Source organism: Artibeus jamaicensis, unplaced genomic scaffold, assembly GCF_021234435.1.
Source record: "Artibeus jamaicensis isolate MK-2021 breed Jamaican fruit bat unplaced genomic scaffold, CSHL_Jam_final contig_1132, whole genome shotgun sequence".
Lineage (NCBI taxonomy): Eukaryota > Metazoa > Chordata > Mammalia > Chiroptera > Phyllostomidae > Artibeus > Artibeus jamaicensis.
The window spans coordinates 6,296,850-6,319,029 of record NW_026521221.1 but is presented as its reverse complement, the minus strand read 5'-3'; the positions used below and the strand labels follow the sequence as shown (position 1 = coordinate 6,319,029).

At 38.8% G+C, this 22,180-nt stretch overlaps 1 protein-coding gene across 4 annotated transcripts in view; it reads left to right on the top strand.

Annotated features, from left to right (window-relative positions):
• FSIP1 (fibrous sheath interacting protein 1) overlaps positions 1-22,180 on the top strand; it is a 201,080-nt gene that overhangs the window by 15,995 nt on the left and 162,905 nt on the right. For all 4 annotated transcript variants that reach the window (XM_053665288.1, XM_053665283.1, XM_053665284.1 and 1 more), the window contains 3 exons: positions 4,620-4,803; positions 8,744-8,898; positions 10,186-10,279. In XM_053665288.1, the coding sequence (XP_053521263.1) occupies positions 4,620-4,803; positions 8,744-8,898; positions 10,186-10,279 (433 nt within the window). The remainder of the gene's footprint in view (positions 1-4,619; positions 4,804-8,743; positions 8,899-10,185; positions 10,280-22,180) is intronic.

Sequence of the window (22,180 nt, the reverse complement as noted above, 5' to 3'; positions counted from 1 at the left end):
CAGGCTTGTGTGTGCTTCTGCTGGGTGCCTCAGAGATATAGCATGAGCATGAACTCCTTCCTCTCTCTCGCTCTTTTTTTTAGCCAATTTTTCAGTGTTAAACATCCCAGAGTGCACGAATAATATAAATTGGAACCCAAACCCACATGAAGCATGACCCTGTAGTTGCAAATCTCAGGGAAGGCTTTTTCATACTTGTGTCTTCATTCTTACCCTGTGCTTTTGGCTAGATGTGTTTTTCACTGAGGATACACCTCTTTGAGGCATCTAGCTTTATGGAGTGGAAGAGGGAAGGTTCCTTTCCATCTCCTTGCCCCCCTTTTTTAAAGATGCTGATTTTCATTTTCTTGTTTTTTAAAAAGATTTCATTTATTTATTTTTAGAGAGAGGATGGGAGAGAGAAAGAGAGGGAGAGAAACACCAGTGTGTGGTTGCCTCTCATGCACCTGCTACTGGGGACCTGGCCCGTAACCCAGACATGTGTCCTGACTGGGAATCGAACCGGTGACCCTTTGGTTTGTAGGCCGGCACTCAATTCACTGAGCCACATCAGCCAGGGCTAAAGATACTGATTTTTAGAGAGAAAGGAAGGGATGGAGAAAGAGAGGGGGAGGAACATCAATGTTGGAGAGACACATCAATTGGTTACCTCTGGAATGCCCCCAACTGGGACCCAAACCCAGGCATGTGCCCTCTGGCGACCTTTGGTTTGCGGGATGATGCTCTGACCTGCTGAGCACACTGGTCAGGGCAGTCATCTTCTTGTCGTGCATGGATCCAAGGCCTATTCTCCTACCATTGGGTGTTAAAACCTAAGCCCATAGTTTTCTAAGGCCAGTGCATTCTCATTTGTCTCTTTTTCACTTCTACCCCCACCCCCAGCCAGGCAGCTGCTTTAAGGATTTATAAGGCTTCTGTTACTAGTTTTCAGTTTCCTTTTAATTTCTCTGTACTGGCAATTCCCCTAATGTTCTTGTGAGCTCATCTATGTATTTATAGGTAGATGGAGGGTTTTAGTTCATTCAGTTTTCCAGAGACCCAAAATTGGAATCCGAAAACAACTTTAGGTTCTTTAGTTTCAAGCATAGTAGTTATAAACCTGACCTCTCGAGTCAAGGGTTTAAATTGGGTTCCGCTGCCCATATTTTATGTGATTTGGGGAAAATTACTTTGATTCTCTGTCAGTTTTTTCATCTGTTCAAACCTCATAGGCATGTTTTAAAGATAGAATGACATACAATGTTTAAACTTCTTAGAATAGTGACTAGCACTTAGCAAGTATTCAGTACTTCTTAGTTATTGGTTTCAATTCTTCAGCTCAGTCCTTTCTGTGTTATTCATAGCATTCAGCATAAAGTCTGGTGCGTAGTAAGTATTCACAAAATATGTGTTCAGTAAATTTAGAATGAAGATTTTCTCACTTTATGTAGGTAGGATGATATACAAGGACCTGACAAAACGTAGAGTGGCATGGAATTAGTGTTTCTGCTTATGTATTCCTGGGCGATGATTTTGTGTAAAGCAGCAACTTCACAATATTGACACACAGGTTTTAATACATAGATTAATACTGCTGTGTTCAAGACTTATTTAGAAGAAAAGTATCGGTAATCAAGTAAGATATCATTTTAACCCACTAAGCTACTATTAAAACAAGTTGGAGCCAAGAAGGAACACACCAAGGCACATCATCATTACATTAGCCAAGATTAAAATGAAGGACAGAATCCTAGAAGCAGCAAGAGCTAAGGGGACAGTCACCTACAAAGGAGCTCCCATCAGACTGTCAGCTGATTTCTCAAAAGAGACCGTACAGGCAAGAAGGGGCTGGAAAGAAGTATTTCAAGTCATGAAAGGCAAAGACCTACATCCAAGATTGCTCTATCCAGCAAAGCTTTCATTTAAAATGGAAGGACAGTTAAAGTGCTTCTCAGATAAGATCAAATTCAAGGAGTTCATCATCACCAAGCCCTTATTATATGAAATGTTAAAGGGACTTACCTAAGAAAAAGAAGATAAGAAAGATGAACAGTGAAAGGACAGCAAACTCACCATTATTAACAACCACACCTAAAACAAAAGCAAATTAAGAGGACAGCTAGATCAGGAGTGAACCATAGAAATGAAGATAAGATCTCAAGGAGGGTTAGCAACAGGGGAGTGGGAGAAGGAGAAGGGGGGAGAAGGTGCAGGAAATGAGTAGCATAGACAGTAGATAGAAAATAGATGGGGGGAGGGTAAGAATAGTATGGGAAATATAGAATCTAAAGAACTTGAGACACGTGTTCATGAACTAGACGGGGGGATTGGTGGGGGAGGGGTGTACAGGGTGGAGGGGAATGAAGGGGGGAATAGAACAAATGTAATGGCATAATAAAATATATTTAAAAAACTCTACCATATTTGTTAGTTAACAAGGACTTTGATAATTATATAAAAGGAAAGCCTCCTAAAGATTGTGATTTGTGTTAACAAGTTCATGGAAGATAAGGTTTGTGTTAGGCTGGAGAAGAAAGCCACAGATAATGGCATGCTGACTGCCAATTGCAAATGAGTCAGTGACTAAGAAATCTTGTATATTGTCAGAATAATGAATCCTGGGATTTTGACTAGTTTTATTGTTCAAATCTGGCTTTTATTAATATCTTACCAAATTTTTCTATGTGGCAGAAAATGAGTTTAAAATGCTAGATTTTAAATGAAATTTCTTTAGTAATAATAGAGTTCTCATTCTAAAAATTTTGGTTTATTGTTGCTTATGAATATTTTCCCCAATGAACCTATAGTTGTAATTTGTTTAAAAATCTCACATCTCTCAGGTAGGTAATCTAATTGACAGAAAGGTTTTTATAGGGTAATTACTTTTCCTGGGACTAACATGCAAGGTGTGGAGTGGGGGACATGGAACAATGAAAAATGGAGGTGGAAAGTGGCTTTGAGAATGAAGAACAGAGTAAAGTCATGCACACAGGCCACAGGGCAGAAGAGCAGGAGGTTGAGGAACAGAGAGGCTGGTGGGTGATGAATGGGCTGGGGAAGCTGGGTGGGGCACTATGGGTAAAATTGTGAAATGGGCCAAGTTTGCCTTTTGTCCTCCAGTTCATCTTTTTGCCTTATTGCTTGTTCTAAGAGTTAGGATTGCATGGGGTGATAAATGTGAAAGGTCTTTGTCTATCCTAAAGTGTGCTATCTGAGTATATTGTGAACATCTAGTTATCTTTTGTCCAATCTATATAAAAACTCATTTTCATGGTAAGGTTGGCTAAATTCATTTCTGCTCTAATATAAATGGCCGACAAGGCTCATGGGACCTCTCCCAGCAACTTCAGCATTTTCACAGAACTATCTAGCCTTAAGGGTTTACTGGATATTATGGACTTTCAGATTTTACCTGGCCCTTGATAGATGTATGTTTTTGAAGAGGGAACCCTCTTTAACACCTCTGAGATTACGTAAAGTAGGCATTATTTTGTTTGTTTATAAATTGGGCCTCTGCTAGTTTCATTCTTTACTGGATCTGTTTTCTTCTCTGTCAAGCTGGGTAGCAGTGCCTTTACCATAGGGTCATTGTGTGGAATGAAGGAGGCAATGTGTGTAAGGTACTTAGCACAGGACATGGCTAATAGTAATTCATCAATAAATGGTGGTTGTAATTGTAATATCATGGACTCAGCTCATTTCTGCTGGGATTTATGCACTAGTTTAGGTGAACAGAGATGCTCCTGCAGTCCTGTATCTCTGGCAGTTTACTCTTAGCACAACCGACCTTCTGCCTTGGAGAGTCACAAGGGGGCACAGTTACAATAGGAGACAGTGAGGGTACAGAGGACTGAGGGAAAGGGCTGGAGCAGTCAGTCCGTCCATTGGGAGGGAAAAGGTCCTTCTCTCGGAAGTAGCTGCTTCTCTCTCCCTGAGGTTTGACTCTCCCTTGGGCTGTGTTCATTTTCACCTTGACTCTCACTGCCCTGCACAGTCCTCAGGGCCCTATGATCCCTGTTTTCTCCTGACTCAGCCATGCATGTCGTTTCTTGTTCTCTCTCGGGAAAACACAGCTGTGGTGTTTTTAAAAGGAACTTTCCTAAAATGGAAAGAGAAGCCATAATGGAATAGACAAACTGTGAATAGCATAAAAATAAATTAATCACCAAAGCACATGATTCTGACTTGAAGTTCAGTAGAACCACATCTCAATTCAGACTATTCACTTTCCAGCTATTCAGTAGCCAGCCACATGTGGCTGGTGGCTATGGTGTTGTATTGGACAGCACAGCTTGACTTCTGACTCTACATCTGAGTGTGAGCTCAGGGAGCAGGGACCATCACACCTCATTCCCAAAGCCTGCCCGGCAGCAGTTCTCTTCAGGACTGATTCCTGACTTTCCTCCATTATTGCTAGAAATCACTACAGAATGGTGCATGTTTCTTTGGTGCAAATTCTTATTAGATTTAACTGTGTAGTTAAGTTGCATTTAATTAAAAAGTGTTATTTTCCTAGAATACTTTAATGCTAATGTATGTGTGTTCCCTTATATGCTTCCATTATCTAAAATAGTCTAGAAATTTAAAGTTTAAAACCATACATTATTTTTGAAAAATGTTTCTTTGGAAATAACTTTTAGGTTGATAGTGCAATCAAGTTGAACTCTGATGCAGAGGGCCACTCATTACGCAGTAATCCAGAGGGAAGTAGAAGCCGTGATGATGATAAAGGGGAAAACTATACCGAGAAAATAAAACCGGCTGGAGAGGGGTCAGGTGAAGATTTGAACTGGGTTCAACATCAAATAATCTCTAAAAGTCCAGGTAGGTGGTGGCTAATGATAATTATAGATGTTAAAATATTAGAATTAGATATGTTTTTTATCAGTTAAGTAGAAATAATTAAAAATGAGTTATTACTTTGTGAGTAAGCAATGATTATTTAGAAGAATATTAAGAGTCCTTAAATATACTTAGAAAAATGTGTCATTTAATAAAATTGTTATTGTGACCACTTTACATTAATCAAATATTTCTGCGTCTTATTACATGAGTTATTGTTGATCTTTTTGATGACTAAAATTGCACAATAAAATGTATGCTGTAACTTACACTTTTTTAGGGATAATCCCATTCTATCGTAGTCACTTTTGGATTTTAAAAGACTTCTTTTTTCATGGTTATTAAGCTAACACTGGTCAGAGTCAATTAGAACAGCAGTTCTCAAAATGCGGGCTGCAGAGCTCTGGGAATCTCTTGAGACCCTTTCAGGGGCTCTGCAAAGTAAAAACTACTTTCATTATAATACTTGACATAATATACTAGTAATACAGTTTATCATAATACTGAAATAATCTATTTGCTTTCTTGCTCAATGAATGGGCATTTGCACTGATGGTACAAAAGCAATGTTGGTAAAATTGCTGATATTTTTCCCTGACTGGTGTGGCTCAGTGGGTTGGGTGTTGTCCTTCAAACTGAAAGGTCACCATTTTGGTTCCCGGTCAGGGCACAAGCCTGGGCTGTGGGCCAGGTCCACAGCTGGGGGCACGTGAGAGGCAACTGATGGATGTTTCTCTCTTGCCTTGCTGCTTCTCTCCTCTTTCCCCCTCCCTTCCTCTCTCTCTCTAAAAGTAAATAAATAAAATCTTGTAAGAAAATCGTTGGTGCCTTAGTATGAATCAAGGCAATGGCATCATACTTTTAGTCGTTGTAATCCTCATGACCAGGCACTGGCAGGAAAAAGAAATAGCCAGTGTCACTCAAGAAAGTCTTTGGAGCAGTAAAAATTAATAATTTTTATGAAACCTTGACTTTTCAAAACATATCTTTTTAGTAGCCTGTGTATTAGAGTGGGAGATACGTATAAAGCAATTCTGCTGTATTCCAAAACGTGAAGGCTGTGTTGAGGAAGATTTCTTGTGTGATAGTTTAAGCGGAGAGCCGAATTGGCCACTTTTTAAATGGAGCATCATTTTTACTTTAAAGAATGACCAACAGAAAAACTGTTATCATTCAGTCTTGGGTATTTGGCATTCATTTAAAAAAAATAAAATGAGCCTATTAACTCAAGGAAGACAGTCGACAGTGTTTTTTGTCAACGATAAAATCTGAACAAACTTTCAAGTGAAAATGAGAATTTTGGGGAACTTGTGGACGTCCGTGTGAGCTCGACAGCTTCCCAGCACTTCGACATTTCTTGGTTTTGGCTTCCCCTTGGGGAATTGAACCCCTGTTGTCCCAGATGGACTTTTCTGATAAAAATTGGTGGCCATATTAACAAATGTGATTTTTTTGATATTGTGTACTGAAATATGTTAAGTTTGAAGGTCAACATAATTCAATAAAATAAAACAGAACCACTTTTTTCCAAATGACCAATGCAGGGTGAAAGATCACTTTAACATGACAGATAGATCCATAGATTTTAATGGAACAAATACAAAAAGCTCACTAATATGGTTACAGATTTTTCATTATAACTCAACTTTTAGAGACCAACGCTTGGAGATTTGTATAGTGTCAAAGAAGACTATTCACTGCTATATGAAAAGGCTATTAAATTTCTCTTCTTCTTTCCTACTCCGTGTCTGTGTGAGGCCAGATTTTCTTCATACACTTTAACTAAAATAACAGATTGCAGTAGATTGACTTCAGAAGCAAACATAAGTATTCAACTGTCTTCTACTAAGCCAAATACTCAAAAATGAAAACAAGGCCATTCCTCTCAATATTTAAAAAAATTCTAGTTGTTAAAATGTTCTGTTTATGTTAATATATAATTAGTAGTGCTTATTAAAAATGAATAACTATATACTATTTTTAATTTTTACTTCTAATGTTGCAATTATTAATACATATAATTCACATAAACAAAAGCTATTTTGGATGTTGAGTAATTTTTAAGGCTGTAAAGGGAAGCGGAGATTCATAAATTGTGCAAACTGCTGATTTAGAATATGTTTGGGATGAGGTCAGCTCCCAAAGTTAGGCCAGGTGATTTGGGCTTGCCATTATCAGGAAACAAGGTATTGTAGTTGAGATTAGCTATCACCCAGTTTCATGGTATTTGTATGTTTTTTTTGGCATTTGACATTTTTTATTGTTGTTCAAGTACAGTTGTCTCCATATTCTACCACCACTTTCTCTCGCCACCCCCATCCTTCCCCCCTTTGGCTTTGTCCATGGGTCCCTTGTCCATGTTCCTTGATGACCCTTCCCTTTGTGTCAGTACTTCATGAATTACTTCAGAATGCCTGCTGTGTAGACCACCTGTGTACATGGAGCCTGAGAACGCTCGGGTTTGCAGTTGGGAATTAGAACTAGAGGCTGTTGCATTTGAAGTACATAAGCAATAAGATTTGCAAAGCTTCTTTATTTATACAATCAGTAATCTTTTTTTTAGAAAATATTTTTTTTTATTTAATTTTAGATAGGGTAAGGGAGGGAGAAAGAGGAGAGAAACATCAATGTGTGGTTACCTCTCAAGTACCCCCTACTGGGGACCTGGCTGGCAACCCAGGCATGTGCCCTGGCTGGGAATCGAACCGGTGACCCTTTGGTTCACAGGCTAGAGCTCAATCCACTGAGCCACACGAGCCAGAACCATCAAAATTTTTTTGAATAAGCTTATTCCCTCTAAAAATATTTTATTTTCCTTAAAGAGAAAGTAATATACATTATAGAAAACCATCACTGGACTCTTTGGATTTTCAAAAGTCACAAAATTTGGCCTTTGTTAGCATAATATGCCATTTCTAATGATCTAAACTGGGGTAGTTGAGACTTTAGTATTTGAACATTTATGCTTATTGCCAGATTATTATCTTTGATCAGACTTCATAGAGGAAGTATTACCCACCTAGTGGTGAAGCGCTTTGGCTCTGGAGTCTGACAGATCTGGGTGGAAACTGACCCTGCCATTTACAAGTTATATCATCTTGGATATGTATGTAACCCAGTTACACATTAGCCTCAGTCTACAAATTTGTAAAAGGGGACAATAATTATAGCACCTCACGGAGTTATGATGAGGATTAAGTGAGATAATGCGTGTAAATAAAGCACTTAACACTGTGCCTGTCAGGTAACTCTATAAATGTTAGCTGCTATGGAGATAAAAGTCTCTATAGAGTTCCTAATTTGAAACAAATTATTAGGAATTTTGCACAACTCAAGAATATTTTTAGAAAATGTTCTAAAATTTTCTCATACATTGAGAAACTAGAACAAGTGGGAGGGGCACAGATAAAGGTGTCTGGTTACCTGGAGCACTTTTCTGAATTTGTTTCTGTGTGTCGGAACCTTTTGGTGTCACTTGCGGCGTGCTGTATTTTACCGCAGCCTGTGCACATGCCGTCTCTTTCCGTTAGTCTGAAGCAGCTCTGGGAGGGGGTCTTTGTCTTACTCCTTATTTGTTAATCATGAATATTGAAGGTATAGAAGAATGAAAGAGAAAGAATTTGGGGTATAAAATCATGCAAGACCCACTTTTGGGTTCAGTGCTATAATTTATTAGCCATTTAAAAGGGCCCAGCTATCACGACTGTAGAGAAACAGGTCTATTTTGCAGGATTGTTAGATAATTATATGAAAAGATACATGTGAAAGCAACTTGAAAATCAAGACACTTGACTCCAGTGTTAGTTATTACTATCAGCCATAAACATTTGTTGAATGAAAGAAGAAATAGTAAAAATAAAACAAAACAAAGCTTTAAGGTTTGCTAAACTTCAAGCTTATTCCTACTTTCAACACAATATAGATGGACCCAAATTAAAAGAATTAGATTCTCAACTTCAAGATGCTATTCAGAAGATGAAGAAGCTTGATAAAATATTGGTGAAGAAACAATATAGAGAAAAAGAAATTAAGAAACAAGGTCTAGAAATGAGAATAAAGCTGTGGGAAGACCTTAAGGTAAGAATCGTATGACCACATTGTGACATGTAAGAAGCACTTTCCTCTGTGGTGAGTAAGAAGAGCATGGACTGTGGTAGTTATTAGCGTGGTCTGTGCTGACGGATTTGTTTTGTGGAGGTAGGTCACTTTCCAGCACTCAGGCACTGCCCCGTCACAGGTGCCTTCATGCCCCGTGGACCGCGGCCCAGCAGGCCTCCTACCAGTGTTGGGCGGGGCTCCTCCATCTCTGGACTAGAAAGGGGTGTGATGCCTCCTTTCATTAAGCATGTATATTTGCTTTTCTTCAGCAAGTTTACATTTTGGAGATAAATGTACAAATACACAAAAATTTAACCTCCTTGTTCTCATTATTATTTGAGTAAACTTTTGTGACCAGTAAGTGGGGGAGTTCATAATTTCATATGCTGGTCAAGATCCAGTTTTGGGAAGCTTTGGGAAGCTGTGAAGTGGTTGAGACTCAGGGTCTGGGACCAGCATTGTGGGACCTCTCCTTGCTGTGTCTTAATATTTCTAGTGCTTGATTAACTGTCCTTGGCCTTCTTGGACCTCTTATTCTCTGTCGTATCGAGGGGTGGATGTTGACCAAATGTTAGCACTGACTTGATGTATAGCTATTAGCTCACACTTGAACTTTGCCCCTCAAAGGAGAGCACTTTTAAGGTAAGGAACATTGTAATAACTGGTTTTGATATATTCCTCCTTGATCAATTGACTGACTTTGGAGGAAATTTCCCCGGCAATAATATGAGTTAATAATACAGCAATTAAGAATACATTTTACAAGTTTCCCAGGAAGACCACTAGGACAGAAGGAAAGCAACACACAAAATGCAGTGCTTTAAACTAAAGAAATAATCTGTGCAAATTCTAACAGAAAAATATTAACCTATCACTTATTTCTGTTGAATCTCAAAGCAAATTTTTGCCTTGGAAACAAGAATTATAACTGGAAGCATAATAAAATACAGTAGTAATCTTGAAATACCTGAAATTGTAATTTGATAATAGCCTCATTAGTTATAAAAATATTGAACAGAATCTTAGGAAACGTTAAGGAGGTGATCATGATATGATGGTAGACATACAGCCCAGTGCTCCTTGTGAGTACTCGTTGTCAGAGTTTTGAGGGGACAGGAAACATTAATGGACTTCCTAATTAAAGGAATAAAAATGACCTGAGTCGTCTTGTTTGTATATGCACAATTGGAAACCTCATTGAAATTTAACAAAATATCAGTGTTGCTTTCTTTTCTCATATTTAAACTTTCATTTCTCTTTCATTAGTCTGCAAAAAATAGTGAAGCCTTGTCAAGTAATGAGGAAATGGAAAATACAAAAAAGTTTCTAGCTTTGACTGCTGCACCAGAAGAAACTGTTGGTGAGTGAAATCGACTCATCTTAATTTTTATCTAAGAGTCATAGAATATTTGGATTAAGGTAAAATTCCCAATTTAATTATTTTTTCTTTTTCTTTGTGAGTTTAACTTTTTGTTTTTTAAGAGGAAATGATCACATTAGGTAGGATTATTTGGAACTACCTCGAGTTTAGGTATGTTTCAGAGTTTTTAAGGGCTTTTGCCTGCTCAAAGGTGGGGGACCAGGCAGTGAAAAGTTGGGTGATAGACAAAGCATGTCTTTGCTTTACTTCCCGTGTGTCTTAGCTGCCTGTGTACGCCCAGTTTGTGCCGATGGTCCCCTGAAGGCCCAGAGCCTCCTGTGAGGTAGCTCGGGTGTCTGCAACCCCTTCCACAAAAATCCATTACTGGTTTGTCCTATTTTCTGGTCTTTCACAGTTCTTTTAAATTAATTTTGCCAATTAATTTTGCACATATGCTTTTACTTCCCCACCCGTGTGTATGTATATTTGTGATTCCTCTTCCTCGTCTTCCTTTATCTGCTTCTTATATAGAACTGTTATGGACTCATGTAACCTATTTAAATTACTTACATAGTGGTGAAACTTTTAGGGATTGGGAAGCAGTTCATATTTTTTGGAAGGACACTTTTTAAATCCTTTAACTACATCACATAAGTGGTCATCTAGTATTGGTTGGGCATTAGATTGGCTTCAAGCAGGGGCTTCTGATTTCTCTGAGAATCCTGGAATCAATTTGTCTTTTACAAAATGAATGTTTAACATTTTAGAATCCCAAGAACCTGGTACAGGCTACTGCAGCTCTTTAGCGTGAGCTGTGATGTAGATGAAATTCCTTCAGTTTTCTGCCTTCCCAGTCCCAGCAAGGAGAGCTCAGAAGCTGCTCGGGTCTGTCTCCATGCAGAGAGAGAACGGCGCTGGCCAGTTCCTGCCGGTATTGAGTTCAGTAGCGTCCCTCTCAAGAATTCATGTCCACTTGGAACCTCAGAATGTGACCTTATTTGGATCTCTGCATATGTAATTAGTTAAGATGAGGTCATACTAAATCAGAGTGGGCCCTGAATCTAATAATTGGTATCTTTCTGGGAAGACTAATAGAGATGCAGAGACACACTGACATAGGAAAGATGACCATGTGAAGATGCAGGTGATGATTAGAATAATGTAGTCACAAACTAGGGAATACCAAGGATTCTGGAACCACCAGAAGCTAGGAAGAGGCAAAGAAGGATTCTTTAAAAATTTTTTTAAATCAAATTAATTTATCTTTTATTTTATTTTTTTTGATTTTTTAAAATTTTATTTAGTTATTTTTCAAGTACAGTTTTTTGTCTATTTTTCCCATCCCAGCCTCCCCCGCCCCTTGCTCCCCACCTCCCTCCCATTTCCACCCCCCTTAGTTCTCGTCCCTGTGTCCTTCCTATTTGTTCCTCCAAATCCCTCCCCCATTTTCCCCTTAACTTCCCTTCCTTCTCCCCCTCTGGTCACTATCCCTTGTTCTCTATTTCAGTGTCTTTGTTTTTTGTTTGTTTTTTTTTTCTGCTTGTTTGTTTGTTTTGTTGTTTAGCTTCCTGTTGAAGGTGAGATCATATGGTATTTGTCTTTCAACCCCTGGCTTATTTCACTCAGCATAATGCTTTCCAGTTCCATCCATGTTGTTGCAAAGGGTAGGAGCTCCTTCTTTCTCTCTGCAGCATAGAATTCCATTGTGTATATGTACCACAATTTTTGGATCCATTCATTTACTGATGGGCACCTAGGTTGCTTCCAACTCTTGGCTATTGTAAATTGTGCTGCTATGAACATTGTGGTGCATAGGTTCTTTGATATTGATGTTTTAGGATTCTTAGGATATAATCCCAGCAGTGGAATTGCTGGGTCAAAAGGCAGGTCGATTTTTATTTTTCTGAGAAAATTCCATACTGTTTTCCGTAATGGTTGTACCAGTCTGCACTCCCACCAACAGTGAACTAGGGTCCCCTTTTCCCCACAACCCCTCCAACATTTGTTGTTTGTTGCTTTGTTTATGATGGCCATCCTGACTGGTGTAAAGTGGTATCTCATTGTGGTTTTAATTTGCATCTCTCTGATAGCTAATGATATTGAGCATCTCTTCATGTGTCTCTGAATGTTCTGTATGTCCTCCTTGGAGAAGTGTTTGCTCAAGTAAATCAAATTAATTTATTTATCTATTTATTTTATTGTTGTTCAAGTATCATTGTCTACATTTACTCCCCACCACTCCCCCACCCCAGCCATCCCCACCTCCTTCCCCTGCTTCCACTCCCTGCCTCCCTTTGTTTTGTCCATGTGGCCTTTATAGTTGTTCCTGAAAATACTTCTTCCCTTCTCCCCCATTATCTCCTCCCACCTCCCCTTTGGTTACTGTCAGATTGTTCTTACTTTCAGTGTTTCTGGTTATATTTTGCTTGTTTATTTTGTTGACGAGGTTCCACTTAAAGATCATATGGTATTTGTCTCTCACCTCATAGTTTATTTCACTCAGCATAATGCTCCCCAGATCCATCTATGATGTTGCAAAGGGTAGGAGCTCCTTCTTTCTTTCTGTTTTGTAGTATTCCATTGTATAAATGTGCTATCGTTTTTTTATTTACTCATTTACTGATGGGCACTTAGGTTGTTTCCAGCGCTTGGCTATTATAAGTAATGCTGCTATGAACATTGGGGTGCATAGGTTCTTTTGTACTGGTGTTTCAGGGTTCTTAGGGTGTAATCCCAGCAGTGGAATTGCCAGGTGAAAAGGCAGTTCCATTTTTAGTTTTTTGAAGAAATACCATACTGTTTTATAGTGTCTGCACCAGTCTGCATTCCACCAACAGTGCACTAGGATTCCTTTTTATCCAAATCCTCACTTGTTTGTTAATTTATTTATGATGGCCATTCTGACCAGTGTGAGGTCATTTCTCATTGTGGTTTTAATTTGCATCTCTCTGATGGCTAGTGATGCTGCACATCCTTTCATGTGTCTCTGGGCCCTCTGTATGTTCTCCTTGGAGAACTGTCTCTTCAGGTCCTTAGCCCATTTTTAAATTGGGTTGTTTGTCTTCCTGGTGTGGAGTCATATAAGTGCTCTATATTTTGGAGGTCAAACTCTCATCTGTGGTATCGTAGGCAGATATGTTTTCCCATAAGTTTGGCTCCATTTTCATTTCAATGATGGTTTCTTTAGCTGTGTAGAAGCTTTTTAATTTAATGTAGTCCCATTTGTTTATTTTTTCTTTATTTCCCTTGCCCTAGGAGATATACTGACAAAAATATTGCTGCATTGAAAATGGCCTTTTAAAAAATATTTATTTTTAGAGAAGGGAAGGGTGGGAGAAAGAGAGGAAGAGAAACATCACTGTGCAGTTGCCTCTGGCACGCCCCTTACCAGGGACCAGGCCTGCAGTCCCGGCGTGTGCCCTGACTGGGAATTGAACTGGCAACCCTTTGGTTTGCAGGCTTGTTCTCAGTGTCCAGCTAGGGCATTACTAATGTTCCAACATGGAAATTAGTTGGACCGAATGAGCTGAAAGCTGAAGTTACCAGGGGCTTGAACATTATGTTCAGAGAATCATCACTTTAAATGATCACATTAGGATTTCAGTGTTTAGATTTTTGAACTCTTAGTCACTTATTATATAGTGGCAAAGCAGATAAGATTTATGAGGTTTATTTGTACTGAATATTTATATTTCATTGAACTTTTAGTTATATATTGTTTATATTTATAAGATTTATAAAATTGACTTATTGTGGATTGGTGCAGCAGGTAAGATGCAAAAGTGGGGTTGATGTACAAGAATTGGGAGTAAAGGACCGGTGAACCAGATGTCTGTTGCTCTTCACTCTTGTTACCGTCCATCTGGATTAGCTCACACTTGACCAGTTCCCCAAAATGAAGAGACAATATTATTGTATTCCTATGCCTTCAGACTTAATTAGAATTAATTAGAATTAAGTGTAGTAATTTTAATTAATTTCATCAGATTTAATTAGAATTAATCTTATTAATAATTAATTTTAGAATTAATCAAATTTTTTGATACTGGTCTTTTATAGAAAGCAGATTTCTTAATATAATTTTCTGCTGGCTCTTTATATTACAAGTATGTATTTAGCAGTTACAAATCTAATTATTAAAAATATTTTAAGTACCTGTCTGGTATAGCTCAGTGGATTGAATGCGGGCCTGCAAACCAAAGGATTGTGGTTTGATTCCCAGTCAGGGCACATGCCTGGGTTGCAGGCCAGGTCCCAGCAGGGGATGCACGAGAGGCAACCATACACTGATATTTTTCCCTCTCTCCTTCCCTACCCCTCTAAAGATAAATAAATAAAATCTTTAAAAAATATTTAAAACAAAAAGAGATAGTATTTATTTTAGATTACATTATTAACTTAATTACACACTTAAAAATATTTTATATAGCATAATTATTGCCTTACTCCAAAAGAGGAGACTTTTGGAATCCGTGGTTTCAGAAAGGTATTATTAGCAGAGTATGAAAGAAATAAATAGAAATGCAAGAGTTCAATTCGACTACATAGCACAGATTTTTGAAAGTCTCATATTCCTATTACAACGTAGCAGCATGTTATAAAGTGGTGTGAAACTGCTTATATCTCTTTCATTCTGAGATTAGTTTCCCATGTTATTCACTGAACTTAGGTTACCTCTTAATTAAAAAACATGAAATATAAACTAATTAAAATTATTTAAATCAAGCATATATGTAAGTTTTAATGTAAAATATTCCTATAAGGCTTATTATGAAAACAAATCTTTTGCACAGTTTCCCTCCATGAATGGTTTTTCTTTTTACCAGGAAAGCGCAGAGCCCTTATAAATTGCCCAGTAGATGGCAGTATCTAGTTAAAATACGTTCTGTAATGAAGGCTATTGAGGATGTTAGAGGCAGATGTATTTGGATTTGAGTTCTAAACACACGTGTACAAACATACCCACACATACTTTCTACCTTTATTCTTATTTTTTCCCTTTAAAAAAAGGGAGGAAGTCCTTTAGGATGAGGAGGGACTTCCTAGGATGAGTAGTATTCTCAGTGTCTCCCGGTCATTTCCTTCACTTTTTATTTGAGAGGGACTTGATGGGCTTTGGAGTGGTGCACAGTGGCAGCTCCAACCTCTTCCCAGCCCCCCAGGCACGAAGTACACCCTGGGCTCCTTCTCACAGCACCAGTAACCAACGGCAAAAGAAGGTATTTGTTGTGGAGTTGTTATTTGGCTTTGTTTATAGGTACTGAATAAAAAGAGGCCTTGACTTTGAAAGATAGAAAGCACATAAATTGATTTTTGCCACATTTTGTCTTTATAACCCAGCGTTAATAACTTCAAGTTTACTGAGATTTTGAAGAATATAGTATTGTGCTTGCTAGAGATCTTGGTGATACTTTTTTTGTTTGAAAACATTTTTTAATTCTTACCCAAGGACATTTTTTTCATCATGTGTAGAGAGAGAGAGGAAAGGAGAGAGGGAAAACATTGATGTGAGACCAAAACAAAGATCCGTTGCCTCCTATGTGTGCCTGGAGCGGGGATCTTATGTGCTCGGACCCGAGATCAAACCCGCAATCTAGGCATGTGCCCTAACTGGGAAACGAACCCTCAGTGTTTCAGTTATGGGACGATGCTCTAATCAACTGAGCCAGACCAGCCAGGGCTTGGTAATATTTTAAAGGTCTATCTCACCCCTTTTTTGAGGGATCACTTTTAAGTTTTTCTAGAGAATGTTGTGAAAATCCAAACTTTTTGCTATACCAGCAGTTTTCCTTTGGTTTTTAGCATTTATTTGATGGATAAAAATAGAATTCAATACCCTCTGAGATAGATATGTTCATTGGTAGGGTTGTTTGTTTTTGGTGTTTTATATGCCCCAGGGAAGGGGCAGGGGCTGTGTGGAGGAGGGCAAGGCGGGGGAACATAGGCACGCTTGCTGCCTGGTCAACTTATAACTTCTTAATTCCTCAGTGGAATGCGTTTTCTGCATCATCAGTGGTCTTACTTCATCAGCAGTCTTCCTAAATTCTTAACCTTGTGACACACTTCCAATTTTTATCTTATTTAACATCTCTGTAGCATCTGACACAGTTGACCACTCATAGAATAGTGGCATTTTTACTGGATTCATTGTTCCCTGCTGGTTCTCTTCTCTCTCCCTCCTCCCTTCTTTCCTTCCTGTTGTGGAAACCTAATCCTCCTTTTGTATATCTTCTCTATCTTGGTTAATGGTTTCACCATCCACCCAGTCTTTGTGATGGTTAGTTTTGTGATGCCCAGATGTCTGGGTAAGCCTTGTTTCTGGGTGTATGTGTGAGGGTGTTTCCGGAAGTGACTAACATCTGAATTGGTGGAGCACATTACCCTTCCCGACGTGGGTGGACATCATTCAGTGTGTTGAGGGCCCGAGTGGAACTAAAAGGTGGGAGAAGGGAGGATTTGTCCTCTCTCTGCCTGACAGCTGGAGTTGGTATGTTGATCTTTTCTAGCCCTCAGTGACGTTAAATTACCTTACTAATTCTAAGTATCTTTAGTTGTTTGCTTTGGGTCTCGTTAGTTTATGATCTCCTGGTCGTAGTGTTAGTTTTGGTGTCCTTTACAGTGATTATGCATGTTCTGAGAATACTAGAAGGACTTAGTGTTGAAATTTATTGAATGCATTCCAATATCTATTTAAATTATCATAAAATTTTTCTTACTTGACAATCTTATTTAATGTTTTAAATTTAATAAATTTAAACATCGAGTCTCTTATTCCTTGGTCAATATTTCTTGGTTATAAAGTATTATTCTTTTAATTTAGTACCAAACTTGAGTGGCTGAATTTATTCAATTTTTGCATCTACTTTTATAGGTTAGATAAGCCCTGTGTGTGTGTATGTGTGAGAGAGAGAGAGCGAGAGAGGGAGGGAGAGGGAGGGAGAGGAGGAGGGAGAGAGAGAGAGCGAGGCCGATGGGTTCCCACGTGAATGTGCATTGGCCTGTTGGGTAGCAGTGGATTGGAGATAAATGTATGTATGTGCTTTGTCAGGCTCTGTTAACTTCATAAAATAAATGGGGCTGGCTGTTCATTTTCTGTGCTTTGAAGTAGTTTATATAACATGGGGATTATTTGTTCTCTAAAAATATGAAAAATTTCACTGGAAAAACCATCTGGTTGAAATAATTCCTTGGAGGCAATTCTCTGACTTATTTTTTCAGCTTCCTTCGTATTTACTATTATATTTCAGTTTACTAGTCTCCTGGAGTCAATTTTGGCAATACAGCCATGTCACTGAGACTTTAAAGTATCCACTTCACTGAGATTGTAATTTTTCAAAATACAAAATTTCATATTTCAGAGTATTTTTCTTTTTTATTATTAAAATTCTCACTCAAACATATGTTCATTGGTTTTCAAGAGAGAGGAAGTGTAGTGGGGGGTAGAGAGAGAGAGCGACAGACAGACGGGGGATTGAACCCAGAACTTATGTATGTGCCTTGACTGGGGATTGAACCTGCAGCCTTTGGCGTATGGGATGATGCTCCAACCAACTCAGCCATACAGCCAGGGCTACCATAGTTTTTTTAAGTAATAATTCTCCTTATTGTTTACATGTCCTATTTCTTATTCCTATTTTTGTTCATGTTTTCTGCTATTTTTAATCTAGAAGTTTTTTTTTAAGTAGTAAGTATAATTTTAGATTTACAGAAAATTACAAGGCTAGTGTGGAGATTTTCTATATACTTACAACCAGTTTTTCCTATTATTAACATTAGTTATAGTTAATGAACCAGTATTGATACATTATTAACTGAAGTCTGTACTTTATTCAGACGTTTGGTTTTTGCCTAAGGCCCCTTTTCTGCTCCAGGGCCCCGTCCAGGGTACCGCATTACATTTAGTCCTCCATTTCTCCTCTCAGACTTCCTCGTTTTTGATGGCCTTGGCAGTTTTGAGGAGTACTGCTCAGGCATTTTGTAGAATTTCCAGCAATTGGGGTTTAAGCCATATTTTTGTTATCATTTGGTGAGGGTTGTATGCTCTTGGAAGACACAGAGTGAAAGTGCCTTCCCTTTACAACACAGTATCCTATCAGCCTGATTTATCACCGTTGCTCCCCGGGCTGAGGAAGTGTCGGTCAGGTCTGTCCACCGTGAGGATCCTGTAATTTTACCCCTTTTCATGCTGTCGTCTTTGGGAGGAGCTGTGCGCAGACCAGGTGTAAGGAGTAGGGGGTTAGGCTTCACCTCCTTGAAGGCAGAATATTTAGGTTCATTATTTTGAATTATTTTGCATAGTGATTTGTCTATTCTCCCCCTTTATTTATTTATATCAGTATAGACTTGTGGATATTTATTGTATACTTTGTGTTATAATCCAGTAGCACTTTATTTATTTTCTTGCTCAAACATTTCCAGTTTCGGCCATTGGGAGCTCTCTCAGTCGACTCCTGTGCCCCTTTGGCAGACCTCTGTCGTTGTGTTTTGTTTTGTTTTGGTTGTTGAGCACTTTTTTACTTTCTGGCATTACGGTATGCTCCAGACTCACCTTCTATGTATCATCCTACCTGAGTCCTAGGTGGAGCCCTTTCTCCAAGGAAACCCAGTTCCTCTGATTGGAAACCAGGATCTGGGTGTTAGCTGTGCTTGTTGCTGCTGGGGAGTTGTTGATTCTGCGCCTCTGAGAAAGGGAATATTTGTGTGTATACTAACCTGTTACATACATATCTATGAATATTTCTATGTATGACCATCCATATCTATATTAAGATAAAAATGACTTCACACTGATGTCTCTGACTTTATTGCCACATGGATCACTGTAGCCTTTCCCCCTTGCTCTTCCGTAACCTTCACTCTAACAGTGACAAATGTGGCTGCCACCTATTTGCTTAATTCTTTAATTCCACCACACGTGTATAGTGATACGAATTGTTGACCTGCGTGCCGCCCCCCAGAGGATATAACTTAACCTGAGTTCAGCGCTCACGTGCGGTTTCCGTTGCCTGTCGTCTTTCTCCACTCACTTCCTAAGTTGCTTAGGTAGCACGTTTTTCCCCCACCCCCTTCAGTGAGATTGTTTCATATACCCGTAATACAGATCGCTTTGAGTGTTCTGTATTTCTTCTGGGATTCTATTGCACCCTAAATAGTTTTTTGAAAATTTGCATCATTAAGGTTCACTCTTTGTGCTGTGAAGTTACAGGTATTCAAAAATGCATAATGTCATATAGCCACTATTACAGTATCATGCAGACTAGTTTTACCACCCTCAACATACCCCGTGTGGCCCTGGCCTCTGTGGCTCAGTTGGTTGGAGTGTCCTTTCATAGCCCGAAAGGTCACAGGTTTAACTCCCAGTAGGACACATGCCTAGGTTGTGGGTTTGGTCCCTGGTTTGGGCATGTGTGAGAGGCAGCTGATTGATGTTTCTCTCTCATATTGATGTTTCTCTCCCTCTCTCTCCCATCCCCTCTTCTAAAACCAATAAGCAGGTCCTCAGGTGAGGATAGGAAAAAAAAGATTTGATATGTGATTTTCTTCTTCAACCCTCCCTTCTTCCCCAAACCCAGAATCACCACTGATCTTCACACTGTCTCTGGTTTTGCCTTTTCCCAAATGTCATGTAACTGGAATCAGATGGCATGTGGTCTCCACAGACTGCGTGTTTGCACTTAGCAATATGTACTTAAGATTCATCCATGTCTTTTTGTGGCTTGATAGCTATTTTTTTTGTCATGGAATAACATTTCATTCTATGGATATACCATGGATTCTTCACCTATGGAAGGATGTCTTTATTGTTCCCAGTTTTTTTGTAATTATGAATAAAAACTGCTTTAAACATTTGTGTGCAGATTTTTGTGTAGACATAAATTTTCAGTTTATTTAGGTAAATATCTAGGAACAGGATTCCTGAATCACATAAGACCATTTAACTTTATGAGAAACTGCCTGTGTTCCGAACTGGCTGTACCATTTTTTATTTCTACCAGCAAAGTGATAGAATTCCTGCTGTTCTGCAGCCTTTCCAGCAGTTGGTGCCGTCAGAGCGGTCTCTCATTTTGTTTTAATGTGCATTTCCCTAATGACCTATGATGCTGAGTATCTTTTCAGATGCTTATTTGTTATCTGTATATTTTCTTTAGTGAGTTGTCTGTTCAGATATTTTGCCCATTTTAAAAATTGGATTTCTCTTTCTTATTGTTGAGTTTTAAGAGTTCTTTGTGTATTTTGGGTACAAGTTCTTCATCAGATACGTGTTTTGCAAATACTTTATCCCAGCCTATGACTTGCAGTTTCATTGTGTCTTGGCAGAGCAGAAGTTGTTTTTTTTTTAAATAAAGTTTAACTTATCAATTTTTAATTTCATGGATTATGCTTTTGGTATTGGATATAAAAACTCATTACCACATATAAGGTCACACAGATTTTTTGACTATATATTTTTAGATGTTTCATAGTTTTGCACTTTACATTTAGGTTTATGATTCGGTTTGAGCTGAATTATAGGGTCGGGGAGGAGGGGGAGGCCTCTGATGTCCTCTTTGTATAATGACACCACTTCTGTGGACTAGGACCCTACCCAATGGCCTCATTTAATTTGCAGTCACCTCCTTAAAGGCCCTGCCTTGAAGTACAGCCACATTGGGAGTTAGGGCTTCAACATATCAATTTTGGGAGGATACAGTTCAGCCCATAACAATATGATAAAAGCATCATTGCGCTGAATCTGTTTTTGAATATGGCTTTATCTCTGGTACTGCATTCTTTGGTATGTGGTGTCATCATTGTTCTCTAGAAGTTGTTATTGTATTCTTATTTTCTCATCGATCTAATAGTTAATTAGAAAGTGATGGTGCTTTCCTTTGTTCTCTGGAATTTTTATAAGCCCTGTATTTTAAAAGCTAATACAGAAATTTATAATGTGGTTGTTATTTTAATATTTTGAATTTATTGAATTTTTTATAGTGTAATAGAGTGGTTCTCAGTTGTAGAGGTCATTTGTATACATGCACTTTTGGTTGGCATGATGATGTATGGTGGAGGGAGGGCCACTTCTAGTTTGCAGGGGCAAGTGAGAACTTCTGAATCTCCTCCGTGTCACTGGCCAGCCACGGGGAATTGTGGGTTCGTGTGTGTGGTGTGTGTGAGTGAACATTTCAGGCCCTGTCTCCCTTTAAATATGCCACACTGCCATTACTGCTTTGTAGTTGTCATGGGTAGGTTGAGCACTGAGTGTGGAGTCTTTTCCCAGAGTCCCAGATGTGCAGTGAGGCAGAGCCCATCCTGCACTGGGTTTCGCCATTCTCTTTGGGGCTCTTTGTCCAGCTCCAGGATTTCAGAGGGGACATGTGCCAGGGAGCAGCCCCACGCTTGTGTCACTTTATTTCATTTCTCTGAGAGGGGAGGGAAACATCGATACGAGAGAGAAACATCTGTTGTATCGATATATGGATGTTTCGGCATCTTTGGGCTACCTTTTGCATGCAGCCCAACCAGGACTGAAATGACAGCCTAGGCATGTGCTCTGACTGGGAATTGAACCTGTGACCTTTCTTTCAGTTTGTGGGATGACACAGAATCAAGTGAGCCACACTAGCCAGAGCTTGTGTCTCTTTTGTCAAAACATGTACCCTCTTTTAGGTCCTTCCTGTTGTCTGGGATAGACTTTAATTTCTTCCCTAGGTGGCAGCAAACAACTTAAATTATATCCTTCAATCTTCCTCTTTCAAGACTAATTAAAAATGGTGCTTAGTTCTTCAAGCTCTGGTTCTTGATCTCTGAAGGGAGATTCTTTCCATATAAATGTTTGTAGTGAGGAGAGGCATGTAAAAAAATTCCTATGGACTTTTAATTTTGATGTAATTTGAAATCTAAAGTCTCAAAACAAGTACAAAT